The sequence below is a fragment of the Abramis brama genome, assembly GCF_963993115.1.
Source record: "Abramis brama genome assembly, chromosome: 7".
NCBI classification, from domain to species: Eukaryota; Metazoa; Chordata; class Actinopteri; order Cypriniformes; family Leuciscidae; genus Abramis; species Abramis brama.
The window spans coordinates 28,114,117-28,136,184 of NC_139969.1; the positions used below are offsets into that span (position 1 = coordinate 28,114,117).

Sequence of the window (22,068 nt, forward strand, 5' to 3'; positions counted from 1 at the left end):
TTAATATTTTATTTGAATCTGTCATTAAAGCTGCATTCATTATATACCATTAGTTCTGCATCAGTTCTATACCATCAATATTTCAGCTTTGAATAAAGCGGTAGTAAAATAAGCCCAAACAGCCTGCTGCTTAATATAATTATAACAATATGGTCAGTATTGTTATAATAATAACATTATGGTTAAATTTTACCTTGTGACCCGCAGTGGAAAATCCCTGTGTATTTTTGTAAATCTTTGGAAGTCATTTTGAATGTTGATTTTGGAATGTTCCATGTTGCAGTTACATCTCCCCAAAAGACAAAAGATCCTGAAGATTCAGAGCCGCACGAGCAGAAACTGGATTCGGCTCCGGAGACGTCCACGGTCCAGCAGCTTGTGACGTCCTTTGAAACAGAGGAGCTTCCAGAGACTTCAGCTACACTCACGGAAAACATTTCCAAAAGTGAGGATGACAGCAAGCCCTGCCAGGAGGAGCAGAAATCCAACCTATCACCCACCAAAGAGCCAACTCCAGCCTGCACTTCCCATGAGGAAGAACCCATGGAGGTTTGCTCCACAGAGGAACCTTCCTCAAAGGCGCATGGAGTTACTGTAGAGCCTGAGGTCAGTACTGATAAGACTACGCCAGTAGTTCAGAGCCAGGAGGAAACGGATGTTATGTTGCGGCAGCACGACATCATTCCTGAGAGGCGCACGGAGGAAATGGACATCTCTATGGATGTTGATCAGCGATGTTTGGCCAAGCTGAGCTCACTGGTGGAGGAGAGGACGTCTTTACAGCAACCTCCATGCAGGCAGCCTGAGGGGTTGCCCTCGGTTGGGCAGGGGGCGTCCCAGCTCCATGCCCTGGTCCAGGCTGTCTCAGGAGAAGCCATTAGCAATGTGCCTTCATCCACCTTCATACCATTCACTCCAAAAATCGGCATGGGCAAGCCGGCCATCTCTAAGAGAAAGTTTTCACCTGGAAGGCCCAGAGTCAAGCAGGTCAGTCATATACTTTATGATCAATTCATTATCTGCATTTTTTCTCTTTTTTTTTGAAGATGAATTAATAAGTGTAAGGTTCTGTTCAAACAGACAATTAAATTCAGTTCGGTTCAGTTCAATTCAATGTTTTTGCCTTGTCCGATTCTGATTCGTAATTTGTGATCTCGACTGGAAATAAAACCCAAGCCACAACTGCGACTTTATTTCTTGTAATTGTGAGTGTATAACTTTATATCTTATGAAATGTTTATATCTCATCATTTGATTGTATATCTCACAATTGCAAAAGTATTTCTCGTAGTTGCAACTCTCATAACTGCAACGTTATTTCTCATAATTGCTATTATATACCTCAATATGACGTATCTCACAATTGTGAATTTTTTCCTGTAATTGTGACCATATATCTCACAATTGTGACTTTATTTCATGATTGCAACATTATTTCTCGTGATTGCGACTATATTTCAGTATGACATTGTATCTCACAATTATTTAAAAAAAAGAATCCTGTAATTGTGACCATATATCTTACAATTGTGACTTTATTTCTCGTCATAATTGCAACGCTATTTCTCGTAATTGCGAATTTTATCTCAATATGACGTATCTCATAATTGCAATTTTTTCCTGTAATTGAGACCATATATCTCACATTTGCGACTTTATTTCTTATGATTGCGACTTTATTTCTCGTAATTGTGACTTTAAATCTTAATGTGACATTGCATTTCACAGTTGCAATTTTTTCCTGTAATTGTGACCATATATCTCACAATTATGACTTTATTTCATATGATTGCAACATTATTTCTCGTAATTGCGACTTTATATCTCAGAATGACATTGTATCTCACAATTATGATTTTTTTCCTGTAATTGTGACCATACGTATATCTTACAATTGTGACTTTATTTCTCGTAATTCCAATATTATTTCTTGTAATTGCGAGTTTATCTCAATATGACATATCTCACAACTGAAAAGATGTTTCCTGTAATCGTTGACCGTATATCTCACATTTGCAACTTTATTTATTTTAAGCGTGACTATTTCACAATATATCCCACAAGTGTGAAGTTATTTCACATAATTGTAACATTGTTTCACAATTGCGTATTTGTTCATAATTGTGACTATTGCTTGTAATTGCTACATTATACCTCACAATTTTGATTAGCCGTTTCATGTTTTACTCTTTAGCATGTTTCGATATGTTTTAGTCTAAACACTCAGATATGCTCTCATATATATGGAAATATTGGTGATTTGTGAATGTAAAAGTTTAATTTTGTGCTGGAACACAATAACAATAGGCAACTCATGGGAAAATGTGAACTTCCATGGTTGGAAGCCTGATTATAGACAATATGTGTGATAAATTGAACATTTTATGAGATATGACACAGGCTTCGAATATCAATTCAAAGGGAATTATCTCAGCATCAGACCTCTCACATACATGTCATACTCAGCCATCAGATCATCATTCATGCATCACATCCTGTTTATGATTGTGTTTTCCTGTTAACCAAACGGCCTACCTTCCTACATATACTTCCTAACAAGGCAGCGTTTCTCCTGACAGACATGGAGAAAGATGCACCCAGAATGCTCCTCAGAGCAACTACATTCCAACTAGCGTATACGTAAATATGCATTTGCATATTTGTTGAAAAACAGACGTGTTAATTTCACTTCAGGCAGCTTTACGTTTTAATTGAGCAAGTCTTAAGTCACAGCCATCATCGTGATTTCCGGATGATCGCTAAGTATTAATTAACTTTATAGCCACACGCGGATTAATTAGAGGAATTAGGCGGCTGTAAGAGGCCTGCTCTTTTGCACCCTTTGTGCGCACGAGTCATGTGTTGTCGTGCTGGCATAATCACATGCGTTTGTAAACAAGACGGAGAGTGTCTCTGTTGTCATGGCAACAAAGGTAGATGCCAGGCCTCTCTATAACAGTAAAGGCCTGTTCGCAAGCAAAAGTGAAACGAATCGCAGACGAAAGGTCTATTGACAGCAAGAAAAGTGAAAGTCATTCCAGTGCTTTAATGCGAAATACAACTCGCAACTCACCTTTATAAAAAAATATTTAATATTAATATTAATTAATTATTCATTAAATATTAAATGTGAATGCATGTATATGTGTGTGTGTATGTGTATATATATATATATACAATTCAATATTATTACATATAAATAAAATATAAATTATGTCAATTAAGAGTAATTTCTAAGACAGTAATAAAATAAAAAAGTAGAAAATTACAAGCAATAAAGCAAATGAAGACAATAGAAAGATATACACTGTCTACCATTCAAAAAGTTTAGGGTCAGTACATTTTTTAAAGAAATTAATACTTTCATTTGTTATTTATTTCATTATACATTATTTATTTAATAAATTGATCACAAGTGACAAGTCTTATTTGCTCACCAATGCTGCATTTATTTGATCAAAAATACAGTAAAAACTGCAATATTGTGAAACATTATTGAAATTTAAAATAACTATTTTCTATTTAAATATAATTTAAAATATAATTAGGGCCCAAGCCCTGAAAGGGCCAAAGCCGGCGGCACCGCCAGTTAGTTAGTTACCTAAAGGCACCGGGGTTGCGGTGCCACCGGCTTGGGCCCGTAATCGCTGCTCGCAGCTATATATATATATATATATATTTATTTATTTATTTTATTCCTGTAATTAAAGCTGAATTTTCAACATCATTACTCCAGTCTTCAGTGTCACATGATCCTTCAGAAATCATTCTAATATGAGGATTTGATAGAAGAAACATTTATTATTATTATCAATGTTGAAAAATATGTGGATTCCAGAAGTCTAAAATTAATAGAAAGTTCAAAACAATAGCATTTATTTTTGTAACATTTAAAAAAATATATATTAAACATTTTTACTGACCCCAAACTTTTGAGGCACACTTGGACACACTTGACCTTTAAATATTTTCTGTTAAGGCACTGATGACATTTAAAAAAACACGTCTCATCTTCCGAGAGCAGAGGATTCTGTTTCGCTGGTCCTTTCCATAATTTGCGCATGCAGTCTTTCAGAAAACAGTCTTATTCTAGAAGCAATACTTCTAATTAAAAGGAAGTTTTTTGTTTGCATGCTCGAGAGCAATTTAATCAGATGTATTTTTTTTTCAGGAAATGCTTTGTCTCAAATGTCATTTTTTTTTAGTTCATTCACAGCTCTAATATGCCACATTCTCTGTTAACCATGTCTGTTCGTACATGCATGTATCTGTATGTTTCTTTGCTGGCTGTATTTAAGTTGTTGCATGTTCTCGCCCACATCTCCTCCTCCTCCTCTTTCTCTCTAACCCACCCCATCTTCAGGGAGCATGGAGCGCCTCCCGCAGACCGAGCTCCCCCTCATGGTCCCTTGACCCGACTGAGGGCTGGGACGGGCCAAAGAGCAGGCAGCCCCACAGCATGGCCGCCTGGATAATCCGTGTGGTAAATACAGCTAAATATTACACAGACCCTCAGTTGGGAGTTCAGCTACAGCTTTGCGACATGACAATACTAAATTGTTCTCATTATAGTCAGTCAATAAAGCTGTCTACACTGGAAATAGCTGATTCCGCACACCTTCAGCTGATGGACTTCCCTCCTTTATTTATATTTACAGTTTTTTTTTTTTTTTTTTTACTTTTTTTTCTTTCTTTTATACATTTTAGTATAGTTTTTATATATTAAATATTACCAATTACCAATTTTGTGTGTGTGTATATATATATATACAGTATATATATATGTATATATATATATATGTGTGTGTGTGTGTGTGTGTGTGTGTGTGTATATATACACATATACACACACACACACACTGGGGTGAAAACTTTGGAATAATTAAGATTTTTTATGTTTTTTAAATAAAAAAACTTAATTTATTTATGTATTTTCAGGGGTTTTTTATGGATTTTTTTTAATACATTTTAGGATATATATACATATACACACTGGGGTGAAAATCGTTTACTAATTAAGATTTTTTATGTTTTTTAAATAAAATAAAAATCCCTTATTCATTTATTTATTTTATCAGTTTTTGTTTGATTTATTTTGATTTATTTTTCTTTTATACTTTGCAATATAGTTTTATAAATTAGCCTAAATAATACAAAAATACCAATTTTATTATATAAATTATAAATAATAGTATACATTATATGTATAGAAATTACATTTGTTAATACTTATATATATTTTAATAATAGTATTTTATCGTTGAATTAGTAACATTACAGAGTTAAAGTTATTGAGATATTTAAAAAAATAAAAACATCAAGTCAACCCCTAACATCAAGTTTATAGTGCCATCAGAAATAAAAACTGCCTGCAGGGTTCATCTAAACCTGCTGATTGGTCTGTGCCCCTTCAGCACTTCCAGTGCAGACAGTCTTGAGTTGATATGGATATATGAATATATAGTCGCTGCAGGGCCAACACATTGAAAAGGTAGTTATAACAATGCTCATCTTGGAAAGATTTGATTTGGATTTTGACTAGACAAATTCTATGTTGCATCTTTCATGTCAGAAACAGCCGCAGCACTTTATGAAAGTCACTAACATGGTCTGTGGCTAACCGATTTTTTTCCCAGCATGCACAGTGCTTTTCTTTCTATGACCTGGCTTGACTTGGGCTAATGAATGAAAATGAGTTATGAATGTCTTCACGTTGTGAGCCGTAGCCCATGGGTAGGAGCAGATGTGCTGCGTGTTTAGGGGTCAGGGGCTTCGCAGCGGCCATGTTGGCTCTGGTAGGGGTCTCGCTGGCCTACAGGTCCATCTGTTCCTGAGCCGCTGGAGCCACACGGATAATCATCTGGGCGCGGGGCCAGACCAGGTCCCATTATCGTGTCTTGACAATGAGCGTGTTGGATAGTATTTGCCACATGCGAAGGGTCACTTAAAAAAAATTGCATCTACTGTGAGATTATGATGGAGAGGAAGCAGGGAAATTGGAAGAACAAGAATAGGATTTAATGGAAAGGAAGCACTTACTTAAAAGTACAATGGCATTTTTAAAGTGAAGATATTGGAATATGTAAATATAGTTGTATATGAGTATGGTGGTAATTATATGCCTTTACTGGAGTGAATATTCACAATATATTTGCAGCGATTTTTCTTTTGATGAAATGTAGCAAAAATGGGCCTCATTCATTAACTAAACATGCACATATTTGTGTATAAAACATGCAAAAATTCTTTTTTTTGTAAATTCAGAATCATTCTAAGTACAAACTAACTGATGATTTATACAATGAGTAATACTGAGTAATATTAATTAACATGTACTATAGGGTTTGGTTTATAGTTAGTTGCATGTAATTATGCATAATTTACTGTAATTACTTCTGCAAATACATGTAACAAGGACACTGTAAAATAAGGTGTTATCAAATATTATATATATAAATATTAAAATAAATATATTTTAAATGTATTTAAATATCTAAATAAACATATTTTAAAACCTGACTATAACAGTAAGGACATGATATTTCTGGTCTCTTTTTAAATTTAAAGCATCTCTCTTTTTTTCTAACCATATAATAACAAATAAATTATAATAAAATTATAACATGATATATATATATATATATATATATATATATATATATATATATATATATATTTAAAAAAAAATCTGTAACTATTTACATTACTGTGAAATTTAATCAAAAATAAAGGTGAAAGTGAAATCTTGATATTGACACATATCTTGAATATGATACAACAGAAGCTTAAAAATAATTAAACCGCATCGCCTAGCCCTAATTCAGGGTAAAGCTACATCACAGTACCGTGGCATTACTATCCAGTGCCATCACTGTACAATGGTACCCCCACAGTCTTTTTTTGTAAAGTCAGGTAGAATAAAAGAGATGATGTAAAGACCAATTTAAAACGCATCAAGTCTTAGTGGCAGAGGCAGAAGCTGAAAGAACGAGTGAAATTACGGTCCAGCGAGAAGAACAGTAGATGGGGGAGTGAAGGGAGAGAGTGTAATTCTTGGAAAGGGTTTTCATTGTGACAGTCAGAATGGCAGCCCCTGAGGAAAGGAAACGTGCTGACAGCGTAATAGAAGTGAAATCGCAAGAATAACACGGCCGAGGCCTCTCAACAGCCTGATAGCCGCGCTGGCAGCTCCCTCAGATGCCATCTCACACACAGTGTCACAGTCTCTCCAAAATTGGTGTCATTATGGGGAATGTTGCTCCACTATGACAGCTAGTTAAATTGAAGGAGAGTCGTGTTTGGTTCTGGTTGGTTATTTGATCACAGTGCATTAAAGTTGAGCTGGTGGGACATTCGTTAAATATAAACCCAAAGAGAAAAGAAAACGTTGGACATTTGTTTCCTGCTCGAGTGAAAATTGCTTCAGTCCTGTCAATGCAAAAGACCTAAATTGCCAAGAGTGTTTGAAAAAGGCTCTTTGAAGTGGTATATAGAGAAATTACATGAAGTTAGTCTTCTCTTTTGTTTGACCAATTTCGAGATGACAGGAAAAGTAGTTGAAGGCTACACCGTTTGGACCGTTACATAATGTGCCTTTCTTTTATCGCTCCATTTAATCACATGTCAGACATGTTTGTTAATCTAGTCACATCGTTTAACAAAGTATTGAGTATATTTTTTTGGGGGGGGGTAGCTATAGCAAAACTGTCATATACTTGAAAATCTTTTCTTTGCTTTGTAGAAATCCTCTTCACAGAGTTCCCACCTTCATCCCTCGCTCATGTCATTAAAAAATGCACTTTGGTTGGAAATGTTATGCAAATTAATACAAAAATCATGGAAATTTCTATAGTCAATAAAAAAATGTTGTACTTACGCTAAGCTGTAAAGTATTAAGGAACAAAAAAAGGTTTGGGGTCAGTAAGATTTTTAAAGTTTTTGAAAGAAGACTCTTATGTTCACCAAGGCTGCATTTATTTGCTAAAAAATATAGTAAACCAGTAATATTGTGAAATTTTATTACAGTTTAAAATAACTGTTTTCTATTTTAATGTTTTAAAATGTAATTTATGTATTATAAGCATCATTACTCAAGTGATCCTTCAGAAATCATTCTAATATGATGATTTGCCGCTCAAGAAGCATTTCTCATTATTATCCATGTTAAATATTTTAGTGGAAACCATAATTTATTTGAAATATCTTTTTCTACTTTACTGTCACTTTTGATAAGTTGAATACATCATTGCTGAATTAAAGTATTAATTTCATTGATTTCTTTTTTTTTTTTTACTGACCCCAAACCTTTAAGCAAATTTTGTTAAATCCTTACCCAGTAATTACAAGATTGACCATGTGTATTCATAGAAAAGGGATTAGGATCTCTTTATTTAAAAACTATCTGTGATCTGTAGCAGAAATGTGAAATTAACCCATCACAAACAATAATGTTGTTATTACAGTGTAATTACATATGTATAAGCACATGCAATTGAATTTTTTTGTAATTTATCACACTTATAAAGCTACTACTAGCTACAAGAAGCTCCCGGTGGGCAAAGTGCAAGCCAATGCATTAACAAAATCCTTTAGCCCCTTCTTCTCGATGAGAATCACTCTCTGCCAGCGAGGATGGCCCTGATGGTATCTCTGTTATGTCACCAGGGCAGAGGATCTGGCTTCCCCGGCAGGAGACGGCCCAGGGGTTCGGGTGTCACAGGCCGGGGAGGACGTGGCCGTGCCAGAATGAAAAATGGAGTCCCTCCAATCCCAATACCAGGAGTATGTCACATTAACTGTCAGCTAACACATTTGTTTGTTCTGATATGTGGATATATAACTATAGCGTGACTGTTTTTCCATTTATTTGCATGGTATGTTTGTATCTCTGCAGGTCAACATCATGGAACCAATGTGCATATTCAAGGAAGAGGAGGAAAGCGCCATGCACAGTACAGTGGTGATTTTCTCTAGTACAGACACGTTCACACTGAAACAGGTAAAAGTGAATGTTTCTGAGCAGTCGGTGCTGCTTACAGCCGTATATGTGGAGTGTGCTGCTCTCTTACAGTGGTGTGTTCTTTTCCTTAGGATATGTGTGTGGTGTGTGGAAGTTTTGGACAGGGTGTGGAGGGTCGACTCCTGGCCTGTGCTCAGTGTGGACAGTGTTACCACCCTTTCTGTGTTAACATAAAGGTGAGCACTTTTCAACGCCACAGCACAACAGAGCACTTTACAGGATGAGGCCATCATATCCTTCCCTTTTTCTACATGTGTTTGAGGTGATGTTTGTAGCGCTAATTATGACTGGGCAAAAAAAAAGAAAAGAAGAAAATTAAATAATGGAAAAAATTACTGAAATGACTCTGAAGAGACATAGATAGTAGTGTTGTCACGATACTGGAATTTCCATGTTCGATACGATACCTTGAAAAATATCGATATTATATAACACAGGGAAAATATCTCTTTTTTTTTGTTGATAATTTAGGTCATTTTATTGTAATAGCTTTCACAAAGCACAGAATAGCTTTTTTTTTTTTTTTTACACAAAAAAAGTCAAGTTAACAGTCAGTAATAAAACAAGAACAAATAAACACAAATTGCTAATTATTGCACAAACAAATACAATAGAATAAAGAGACAAATTAAATAAACATGGCTTTAAGTTTTTCAGGTGGGTCTAACAGAAATACTACAGAAATGAAAGTAATCAAATGTAAAATAACACACAGATTAATGCTTAAAACTAAAGTTACAAAAGTTATTCAGTCAAGAGCAGAGAGTGATTTTCTTTGTCTTTTGTTCTTTGATTAACATGACAGCAGGAATATTAGATTGCTGTCACTTTAAGAGCTTATGCACAGATCCAATATACTGTTACCCAACATTTGCGTTCCAAAACTGACCATTTAACTGAATACTCTGCAAGACAGGCATTTTGACATTTACTGTATTTGACCATTTAAGCGCAATAAGCACATTGCATAACACTTGCATTAACCCTTTTATTCAGCAAGGATGCATTGAATTGAGAGTTAAGACATTTATATTGTTACATTGTGACATTTATATTTATATTGTTATATTGTTTGAAGTTTATTCATCAAAGAATCCTAAAAAAAATCAATGTTTCCACAAAAATATTAAGAAACACAACATTGATAGTATTAAGAAATGTTTCTTGAGCATCAAATCATCATATTAGAATGATTTCTAAAGGATCATGTGACACTGAAGACTAATGTATGAAGAGTAATGATGCTGAAAATGAAGCTTTCTTTCGTTTTACTAATTAAAACGATACTTAAAAACTGCTATGTTCTTTTGTTTTTTGGAAAGTTCTTTGGAAAGTCTTCATATGCATGCTGCCTCATGTTAAATGAAATGCATTGGTTGTCAGATCACTAAGGTGGTGTTGAGTAAAGGCTGGCGGTGTTTGGAGTGTACCGTGTGCGAGGCGTGTGGTCAGGCCAGCGACCCGGGACGTCTGCTGCTCTGTGACGACTGTGACATCAGCTACCACACCTACTGCTTAGACCCGCCCCTGCAGAATGTGCCCAATGGGAGCTGGAAATGCAAATGGTATTCCACATTGTTTCACAATTTACACTTTTCTCTTTAAAATACAAATTTAAATTAATATAATGGAGAAAAAAATCATGATTTTTACATACTTTTACAAAATTATCGTACTTCAACTGTGCTTTGAAAACTGCTTCAAATGTCGTTGCTGTTTTTTATACTTGTGGTTAATTTAAGAATACTTGCTAGTTACAATAGAGGACCTTTTATTTAAAAAAATAAATAAAAATGTATAAGACTTATTAATGCGAATTATTTTACTTGTCATGTATTGATGTGAGCAGTTATTAGGGTGGTGAAATTGGTGGAGCCGTGTGGTGTGTGATTAATGTCATTGTGCCTGCTCGGGCCTCCCACAGGTGTGTGTCCTGTACGCAGTGCGGCGCCACGTCTGCGGGTCTGAGGTGTGAGTGGCAGAATAATTACACTCAGTGTGCCCCTTGCGCCAGCCTGGCATCATGCCCACTGTGCCAGCAGGACTACAATGAGGAGGAGATCATCCTGCAGTGCCGCCAGTGTGACAGGTGAGCTGCGGTCCAGCACTCTTGGTCTGGGCTGTGCCTGCACCTGCTGGTGTGCTTTGGATTCCTTTCAACTCAGCAAATCATTTTTTGAGGCATCATTGATATCCGTAGCACAAACGCGCTGTTCCCGTGTCTGCAGGTGGATGCATGCCTCGTGTCAGGGGATCTGCTCGGAGGAGGAGGTGGAGAAGATCGCAGAGACCAGCTTTGACTGCAGTCTGTGCCAAGGCCAGACCCCTCTCTCTCCTGGTACACATAAGCTCTGCTTTAGAACAGTCTGTTTTACATTTATAAATCCCTTTTTTTTTTCTTTTTTTTTAGCTGACATTGTGTATTTGTGTGTTCATTACACAGCGCCTGCAACGCCGGCCAAGCCCAGTTTGGATTTTGTCGAGTCGGTTCTCATACCACAGAGATTCACAAAAACAAGAGATCCTGGTAAAGTTGATGTCATTTTACTAAAACGTTTATTTTTCGAACAGAATTATAAAAACGTCAGATTATAATAATTAAAAGTAATGGAATTTCAATTAAAACTTTACAATAAGGTTCAGTTAGTTAACTACATTAGTTAACATGATTTAACAAAGAAAAATCTTAGTCTTCATCTTAGGTAATGTTAATTTCAACATTTACTAATACATTATTAAATTCAAAAGTTGTATCTGTTAAGTAAGGGTTACTGTACATCATTATCATGTACATTTATTACACGGCTACATAAACACAGTAAATGATTCGACATTAAATACTGATCCGAGTCGAAATATTCTATTAGCTCTTTAAACGCAAAGCTTCCATGGAGAGAGCAGTTGCTAGCAAGCGGCAAGTTCAAACTAGACGGCATTTAAGGGATATGGAGTCATACCACTTATTACACGGTATTTCACAACATAAATAATTATGGGGATAAGAGATATTGATTTGAGATGAAACTGTTTTAAAATTGTACCTGTTTGTTATCTTATAATCCATTACAAAATGTTTTTTATGAAACAAGAGAGAGCGAGTCTGTGATACCGGATGATATAATTAAATAACTGTACACAAAATATTGATTTGAGTTTTAATATTTTATTAGCTCAACTAACACAAAACTTTCACGAGGAAAAAACGTTCCTAGCAAAAGAAAAGCGCCGACTTCAGTGACAGTTACCCGGATGAGCCTGTGTTATCGGTTTTTACCGGCTGTTATCAGAATCAAGAATTCCACAGAGCCGTGTAATAATTTTATTTAACAGACCTGAACTAACATGAATGAACAATGAAGAGTTGTACTTGTTAACTACCGTTAACAAAAGGAATTGCTTCTTGTTAGTTAATGCAATAACTAATGTTAACTAATAGAACCTAGTGTTGCTGAAATTTAAATGTTTCTGGTTTTGCTTTGCTATGAAATATTTCATCAACTAGATATTGTTCTTTGTAAAATGTTCTCCATAGTAATGCCCAATATGAGAGCGAATTGTTCTTTTGAGTCGATTCTTCGTTTTTCCAGTGAGGTTCCTTAATGTTTCTGCTCCACAGACCTGTCGAGGACGTACACCCAGGACGGTGTTTGTCTCACGGAGTCCGGTCTGTCCCAGCTACAAAGTCTCGCCAATGCAGCCTCTCGCCGGAGACGCTCCAAACCCAAACTCAAACTGAAGATCATAAACCAGAACAGTGTGGCCGTGCTGCAGACTCCTCCAGACCCACAGACTGAACTCTCCAGAGATGGAGACATTGACGACATCAAAAGTACTGCTTCCTACATCTCGACCATTTACACTTTTTTTTTTGCAAAAGTTTCATATCCATGGATGATAAGCGAAATAATATATGCAGTAGGGTTGTGCCGATAGACGATGGTATCGTGTATCGACGATAGTCAGAGATATCGCTGCTGGCAGATGCCTTTGACGATATCAATACGATAATTAGCTCGTTTTCCCATTATGTATTAAATCATTATTATTATTATTATGAAGCTAGTATTGTTATTAAATTAATTAGGAACTACAATTAATTTGCCTTGCCTAAATTCATAACGACATCACCACATAACCACACTTGCGACATCACCGACGCGCGTAAGAGATCCATTCACAAATTGTAAAGAGTGCTTGTTTTAACAGACGCATCATTCTTATACAGAGCCAAGATGAAGACGGCATCGTTGTTCGTCAGTATTTTGTTTCCATAGCACATTAACAAAACATTTAATGACACTAATAACACTAAAAACAATACAATTACAAAATATTAATGATAATAATAATATCACTAAAATTATATAGGCCTAATAACAGTTTAGTTCACGAACGCAGCACAACTCTGCCATCTGTGAAAATCAAAAGCAACTTCAAACACTTGTTTAACAAGTAATATTCTTCTAATTGTTTTACTGTCTAATGTAAGTCCACAAGAGAAATATTAAGCCAGTAAATTAAGATAGTTGCTATACCGTTATATCCACCGTCGTCTCTGAGAGAACGCGCCGTTAATGCAGCGAAAGCTCAGTCCGTTTCTGCTTTCACTTTCAGGGAATGAGCGCGTTTACGTGCACGTTATTAACTTGATTATGCTGAATAAACTGACAATGCATGTCATGTAAACACATTAACCCGTTTTCCTTTATCGGAGTCAAGTCACAAGTTTAAGTATAAACCGATCGACTTTTAGATTTTTGCCTTTGATTTCTCCCGGCATTTAAAACACATTAACCCGCGTTCTTTGGGCTTATTGAAGTGCGATATGTGAAGTGCATACAGACAGAGAGAGGAGGACATGTAGGCTATCACAAACTCCGACTCTTTCTTGACCTAAGAAATTATTAAAACGTGTTCCCATCTCGTGCAGAAGTAGGCTACAGTCAAAATGCTGCATAACGGCATGAGAGGATAATGTGTGTCCGTAAATTTCCCGCTGACATGTTGAAATAGCCTACTCTGAGTCAGATACAAGAATGATTATAGGATCTTTTTTACCTAACTATACCGGGAAATAACCTGATTTAGCCTATTAATAAACACTCCACCTTTGCTAGCAAAATAGAAAACAATTCTCATATATAAAACGAACTAATAAAACAAGCAAATTAACGAGTAAATAAGCAAGTTAATAATCAAATAAGTAAGCCCCGCCCCCTCACGATAATATCGTGTATCGCCGATCTCACAGGCTGACGATAGGACGATATGAAAATGGAGCATATCGCCCAACACTAATATGCAGTATTGAGGGGTTCACAACCTTAAAATAAACTTTTTCATTTATACATTCAAATCTTGATGTCAGTTTTAAAATAAAAGGGCCATGCATATTATCAATATATAATTTCTATCATCTTATAAATGCTTTGGAGACTGCTCATTATAGTGATTTAAAATGTAAATTTTTAACACAAATGGACTGCAGTTTGCTGAACATGTTGCGTAAAACATGTTAAAGTGTCTCATATTCAGTTACTCAGTTACTCTTCTCACAGAGTGAAGTTTGCTTACTTGTGTGCGATTCCTGACAGCTTTGTGTATTTGTTTGCCTGTGCGTGTTTTGCAGCAGAAGTGGAGATGGTGGATGGTGAGGGGAAGTCAGATTCAAGTCCTGAAAGAGAGGCCACAGCAGAAGATGATTCTAAAGACACAGATGCCTGCAAGAAGAGAAAGAGGAAGCCCTACCGCCCAGGTGAGAGACTTTTGCCGATTCGCATCGATTCACAAATTTCAAAAATCTGTTTTCTAAAGTGTTACATGTCTTTAACTTCGCTGTGCTACTTAAAGTTATTGATGCGTAGAGTGTTATTAATCACAATACGCCGCAAAAAAGGACTGGAGCACAGATGTCGCCTCTCAAGATGCATGCGATCCCTAATTCAGTTCTCTTTCACAGCTTATTGCGCTTGAATGGTCAAATACACACACGGTGTAAAAATGCACATTGTGTGAAGTATTCACATAAACACAGTCTGTTATGTCTTACATGAACATAAACAGTTGGGAACAAATCGGATGTGTAACAGCGTATTAGATCCGTGAATTTGTTCTTAAAGGGACAGCAGCCTAATAAACTGTTGCTGTCTGTTTTGTTAATTTAATCAAAAAGTAAAAAAAGAAACAGAAAATCACTCACTGCTTTTGACTGAATCACTTTTGTATCTTCATTATGAATCAATTTATATTTAACAGTGAAGACTCAATCAATTTATATTCCATACAGTGAAGACTATACTGTGTCTTATTTTTACATTTGATTATTCAATTTCTTAAGACATGTTAAATAAACCTAGTAATAATATTCGGGGTTGACTAAAATGGGGAAGAAAAAAACTATGAATTTCAAGGTTTACAGTTAATTCAGTAAGATTTTTTGTCTCCTGCTGCAGTCAAAGTAACACAAAACAGTAAACTAGAATCTAATCTATGCATATATCGAATCAAAATTTGATTCAAAATGCTGATAATTTCATCAGAGGTGATGAAGCACTTCATTTGAAATGTTAAACAATATTGAGGAGTTTCTGCTTTTACTCAGGTATTGGAGGTTTCATGGTCAGACAGAGGAACCGGATGGGTCCAGGCAGAACCAAACCTGCCTTGGTCAGGAAGGACTCCACTGGTTCTGAGACCCTGCAAGGCAAAGACGAGGGTGAGTATCATTCAACACTTTCAGTAAGATGACTTGCTGGTAGCTCATGTTGGATCTTAAATCAATCTTCAGTCTTTATTATTTTTGAATGTATCAACTGCTCTCAAATGTCCACGACCACTGCATTAGTGCATAATGCTGGATCGGGCTCATCCTGATCGCCATGTATTTGACACCTCTAATCTAGACTGATCTATTGATTAAAATAGATCAAAGTTATTATTACAACAAAAATATATTGCGTTGATGTAGATGCTTTGTAGATACTGCATAATTTTTGGATTATATAGGATTTTGATGTAAAGAATGAATATGGTTTCTCTTTTCTGTCCTGATAGGCTGGGGTGACCAAGCGCCTGACACTCCAATTGATGAAAAACCACCTTTGTCTGATTTTCACGACAATCCTGAGGTTAAAATACGGAAACGCTATAGGAAAAAGAAGACCAAACTGGAGGAGGCTTTCCCCACTTACCTACAGGTAATGCTCATTTTGTCAGCTAATTTTTATTTAGTCTTGTGTCAGATATACTTTTTAGTTTTTATCATATTTAGTTAACTTTGTCCTGTTTTTGTTTAGTCTATTTTTAGACGAGTAAGGCCTGGTTTCACAGACAGGGCTTAGATTAAGCATGGATTAGGCCTTAGTTCAATTAGGACATTTAAGTAGCTTTAATAAAAGTGCCTTAGAAATAAACATTACTGGTGTGCATCTTGAGACAAAACAATGGCACTGAAATATTTTAAGATTTGTCAGTGCAAGTTGCTTTCAGTTAAAACAGCTCAAACTTGCATTTTAGTCTGGGACTAGGCGTAAACCTTGTCTGTGGAACGGGGATACATGTCTGGGCATTTTAGTCTAGTTTTAGTCAATGAAAATGTAGTCACATTTTCATTGTGGTGCATTATGGTTAAACTGATAATAATGATTATTTTGCTCAAAATTATAATTGCAATGATTGCTGTCATTTGAGAGTTTTATCTTTACATTTCATCAGAATTATTGCTTTTTCACCTATAATCACAAATCAAGAGAATCTCAACTCATACGCATCTAGTTTCATCATTTCATCATTTAAATTAACACTCTCCCCAGGTGAAAAATACGTACTATTAAATATATAAAAAATTTACTTGAGTATGTTTTTAGTACAATACAAATATACTTTAATGCATTTTTAATATATTTAACAGTACGTCTTTTTCACCTGGGTCTGTCTACATTATGAAAACTAGTAGTGATGTAGTACTCGAGTCCGGTCTCGAGACCGATTTCTGCTTTCTCGGACTCGACTCGGACTTGTTCCTTCAGAGACTCGGTCTTGACTCGGACTCGACCCTTCAAAGACTCGGTCTTGACTCGGACTCGGCATAGGCGGTCTCGTCCCCATCACTAGTCCACTAGAATACATACCACTAGAAAATTTTAATTTGCTCTGCATGTCCTAACTATGATTATAAAAGTCAGGGTGAGCTTAACATGTTGATGACAGAGCAGCACTGTTGAAGCAGTTTAGAAAAATAGGCAGAAGATGATACATGTGGTAGGGATTTTTTTAATGATAGTAAAACCATAGTCCATATTAAGATGTTAAGACTGCTCCTCTAAACAATTCCCAATCTAGCTTAGTCTGTAGGCCTAACTGTTGATTATTAACTGGGGTGATATTAAATCATGAATATGAAAACTGACATGTTTTTATGGTCTTGGTCTCGACTCCTAAAGACTCGGTCTCGACTCGGACTTGCTTCCTCAAAGACTCGGTCTTGACTTGGACTCGACTGAATTTGAAAACCAACGGACTCGGTCTCGACTCGGACTCGACCCTTCAAAGACTTGGTCTTGACTCGGACTCGGCATAGGCGGTCTCGTCCCCATCACTAAAAACTAGTAAAACAAGAAACTTTAACAGTTAAATTCCTAATAGTAATTCCAATTATTCCAAATTACATTAATGTTTTTCTACTAAAACGACCGTAAATTCAGCGACCACAATCGCAAACAATATAGTCGAGATCTATGTTTGGATTTATTACAGTTCATCACTGGGAATGTTTGATCGCATAGTTAGTCACAGTAAATGGCGCAAGCGGCTCGTGACAGAACACCGACTTACACTTTCATTTAAAGGGTTAGTTCACCCAAAAATGAAAATTCTGTCAGTAATTACTCACCCTCATGTTGTTCCAACCCCGTAAGACCTTCGTTCATCTTCGGAACACAAATTAAGATATTTTTGATTAAATCTGATAGCTGGATCACTCCTCCATAGGCTCCTAAGACACTATAACTTGCTGGCCCAGAAAATGTATTAAGGAGATCGTTAATATAGTCCAAGTGACTACAGTGGCTCAATCTTAAGTTTATAAAGCGACGAGAATACTTTTTGTGCGCAAAAAAAACAAAAATAACAACTTTATTCCACTATTCATTTCCTTCTTTCTGGGCCTCGAGTTTTTTCACGTTGTTTTTTTGGCGCACAAAAACTATTCTCGTTGCTTTATAAACTTAAGATTGAGCCACTGTAGTCACTTGGACTATATTAACGATCTCTTTAATACATTTTCTGGGCCAGCAAGTTATAATGTCTTAGAAGCCTATGGAGGCTCTCAGCTCTCAGATTTAATCAAAAATATCTTAATTTGTGTTCCGAAGATGAACGAAGGTCTTACGGGGTTGGAACAACATGAGGGTGAGTAATTACTGACAGAATTTTCATTTTTGGGTGAACTAACCCTTTAAGCAGAATATGGGTCATTCGGTGTTTTTCATCCACCAGTCAAAAGTCAAATCTACTTAGAAAAGCTATAGCACATCTCTCCAAAACAGGCCACTTGATATGAGATCATTTCTAAGCCACAGTCATCTGGAATCAATAGAAACTTTTCAGCTGATGCTCCCTTTATCTCAAGTAAATTCCAGGGATGTCACTGGGCAACTGCTACAGATGCACTGGGAGATGCCACAGCTTTTAGTGGACTTTAGAGCACTCTGCTAGGTGAATTGGGAGCTTGTCTAGCCGAGTTTGACATGTGGACTCTTAGAGATGATATCCAACTCAGACTCCTGTCGTTAGTTTCAAACTGATGTTTGAAAGCTACAACAGATCAATTTTTTTGAATCTTAAGACTTTGTCCTTGACTCCTTTTGCACTCATGTCAGGAAGCATAACTGGGGGATGGTCTGATACAAATTTTAGGCCTGTATCATTGTATGAGTCATTTTATATCATGCTCAATCTGTAAACCACAATACAGTATTTTCTGCTGGATATGTAACAGAAAATTTGTTGGTATATTAATCATGTGGAAAGCCTATTTTGGGATAATCCTGTGCATCACACTAAGGATGCGTCAAATTGATCAAAAGTGGCAGTAAAGACATTTGTAATGTTACAAAAATGTACTTTACCTTCTATTCATAAAAGAATCCTTTCACAAAAATAAAAAGCAACACAAATGTTTTCAGCATAATAAGAAATGTATCTTGAGCATCAATTCATCATATTAGAATGATTTCTGAAGGATCAAGTGACACTGAAGACTGGAGTAATGATGCTGAAAATTCAGCTTTGACTTCACAGGATTACATTTTAAAATGCATTTAAATAGAAAAGAGTTTTTTTTTCACACTACAGTTTTTACTGTATTCCAAATAAATGTAACCTTATGTAACTAATGAAAAGCACATCATCTTGTCAGATAATTTCCTCTTTCTATCTGGATGATGATGGTTGCAAACAAAAAAAGATTTATGAATATGAATAATGAATAAACCACTCACCATTGTTCAAGTAAAAAAGCAAAACCAATGATTCAAATCAGTAAAACTACTATTATTAAGCAAATAATTCTGACTCTAAATTTGAATTAAATGAGCCACTTTCAACGTTATAAAGCTGATATACACATCAGTTGAATTCTCTATTAATGCACATGTAAAAACAAGTAAACTTTCGCTGTACTTGTTCATGTGTCTATCACCCACACGTGTAAATAGCATAAAGCAGGTCTGCAAACTGAAAGCTGCGCAAATGTATTTACCACTGTATAAAAGATCCAGCAAAATTGATTCCGTCACATGTTGTATTACACCATCATATCAACCAGCTCAAGAAACCAAGAACGGATGAGATGGGAATGACGTAATTTGATGGTTGAGCTAATGCTAGCTGTTCATGCTAGCTCCTGCATCAACACTGAGAAAATCCACCCTAAAGGTGCGTCTCAGAAGAGCCACTTCAAATCAATTATTGAAAATGGAGGCTTTTAATGTCTCAGCCAGGCAGGTTCCTGAGAGCTGGAGGCTGTCAGGTCAGCTGAACTGAAATGACAGAACAGGCGGTGTGTTGGGAAGTCGTATTACGGACGATATTTTCATGCTTGTTCCTGTTATTGCCGTGCACACGTGCAGCGGCGTGTGTCTTCGTAGGTTGTGCATCCTGTGGGACTGCGCTGGAGTGGTACGAGACGGGATGAAACATGAGCTCATTTGAGGGGCTCCCATAACGTGACAGTCAGTGCAGTGTAACGGCATACGAGAGCCAGACAGTCAGCTCAGACAAACACAGAGCCATCTGGAAAATATCCACTGTACCCAGAAAAGATACTCTATCAACAATGCTTTCATTACAAATGATAACAGCACAGTGTGATTCGAGTATTCCTCTTCAGAAGATTCGCTCTGAATGTCATGATCATCCGAAGTGCGATACTGTTGTCTTTGACATGAGCGATGTTGTGTTTTCCAGCACTGGGAAATATGACATTTAGAAAATGAATCATGCAAATACTTAAAAATATATATATATTAAATGTTGATAATATTCAGTGTCTTCTATCCTCACCAAGGCTGCATTTGTTTGTTCAGAAGTACAATAAAAACAACAATATTGTGAAATATTATTACAATTTAAAATAACTGTTTTCTATTTTAATCTATTTTTAAAATGTCATTTATTCCTTTGATGGACCATCTGAGTTTTCAGCATCATTACTCATTGTCTTTAATTATTAATTTGATTTCTCTCTTTTGATTCATTTAGTGCATCCTTCATGAATAAAATTATTCATTTCTTGTAATTAAAGCCAAAAACAGTTCACATGAATCAGTCTGAATGATTCATTAGCAGATTGGTCTGAATTTGAATGTTTTTAAAAAACAAAAGGTAATATTGACCAAAAAAAAATCCACTTGTTTGATTAACACAAGTAGGTCAATATTCTGTAGTATAACAAAATCCCTTTTGTTATCGTTAAATTGTATTATGCAGTATCTGCATTTTATGGGCCATGAGATGCTCTCTAGATATTGGCATCAGCATTCAACATTAAAAAACCCATAATGGTTGACCACTAGTCTGAACAGTTTTTGCTCATTTTATGAAAGCCATATTTTTTTTAAAACCCATATCATCTTTACTAGATGGACAAATCAGTCACCTTGCACATTTTATTCTGAAGTACTCTCACTCCAATCTCTTCTCTTACAGGAGGCCTTTTTTGGGAAAGACCTGCTGGACAAGAGCAAACAGAGCAGACAGGAAACCACACGGATGCTAGAAGATGACCGAGACAGGAAACAGCTCACAGCCAATCAGATGAAGCCATTGTCAAACGCATCACTCAGTGCGTCAGCGGCACCGCTGCCCAGTAAAGCAGTAGCAGCACGTACGTTTCTCACAGCTACTGGTGCAATCACACACACACACACACACACGGCCTGTTGCAGCCTTTTTGTCTCTTTCTGTTTGTGTCTTTTTTCCATTTGACATTCAAACCCAGTCTGATTTATAAATATATTTATATATATATAAATATAAATATATATGAAGTCAATAGGAAATTTAAAAAGACCCCATTTACTTTCTTTACACACATTGCTGGAATGGGTGCCGGCGGATTCACTGACTCCACAAGTAAAATGGGTTGAGAGTGCAATTTCATGTTGACTTTAAATGTGTCTAAACAATTTAGACCATTTTCCTGGAGTACAAAAGTCTTATGTCTATGTCTGTTTAGATTAATCGTAATTTGGTTTAGTTTTCCCTGCTCCCGTTTTGCCCCACATTCCTTGGTCATTAGTTTCTGATTAATCCTTAGTTTATTTTCCTGTAAATTAACTCTCTCTGGGTATTTAAGCCCTTAGTTTCCTTAGTTCTTTGTCCGGCATAGTCTATGGTTTAACGTAGTTGTGTTCTCCTAAGTTTCTCCCTGGATTTATTATTAAAGACTGTTTATTTCTCTGAATCTCCTGCGTCGTGTGCTCCGTACCACACACGTGACTACAATCATTAGGCCCTTATAATTACTTTCCTGCTTTATCCGCATCCAC

General features: G+C 36.2%; 1 protein-coding gene across 6 annotated transcripts in view; it reads left to right on the top strand.

The window, feature by feature from the left end:
- The window catches only part of kmt2cb (lysine (K)-specific methyltransferase 2Cb), a 104,961-nt gene that overhangs the window by 49,274 nt on the left and 33,619 nt on the right, over positions 1 to 22,068 (top strand). For 4 of the 6 annotated variants that reach the window (XM_084118800.1, XM_084118797.1, XM_084118799.1 and 1 more), the window contains 14 exons: positions 284 to 987; positions 4,364 to 4,483; positions 8,665 to 8,781; positions 8,894 to 8,998; positions 9,091 to 9,195; positions 10,403 to 10,584; positions 10,944 to 11,108; positions 11,248 to 11,357; positions 11,463 to 11,546; positions 12,636 to 12,848; positions 14,649 to 14,774; positions 15,621 to 15,734; positions 16,073 to 16,215; positions 21,227 to 21,404. In XM_084118800.1, coding sequence (XP_083974926.1) covers positions 284 to 987; positions 4,364 to 4,483; positions 8,665 to 8,781; positions 8,894 to 8,998; positions 9,091 to 9,195; positions 10,403 to 10,584; positions 10,944 to 11,108; positions 11,248 to 11,357; positions 11,463 to 11,546; positions 12,636 to 12,848; positions 14,649 to 14,774; positions 15,621 to 15,734; positions 16,073 to 16,215; positions 21,227 to 21,404 — 2,466 coding nt within the window. The remainder of the gene's footprint in view (positions 1 to 283; positions 988 to 4,363; positions 4,484 to 8,664; positions 8,782 to 8,893; positions 8,999 to 9,090; positions 9,196 to 10,402; positions 10,585 to 10,943; positions 11,109 to 11,247; positions 11,358 to 11,462; positions 11,547 to 12,635; positions 12,849 to 14,648; positions 14,775 to 15,620; positions 15,735 to 16,072; positions 16,216 to 21,226; positions 21,405 to 22,068) is intronic. The other 2 variants (XM_084118798.1, XM_084118802.1) reach the window with 1 other exon arrangement.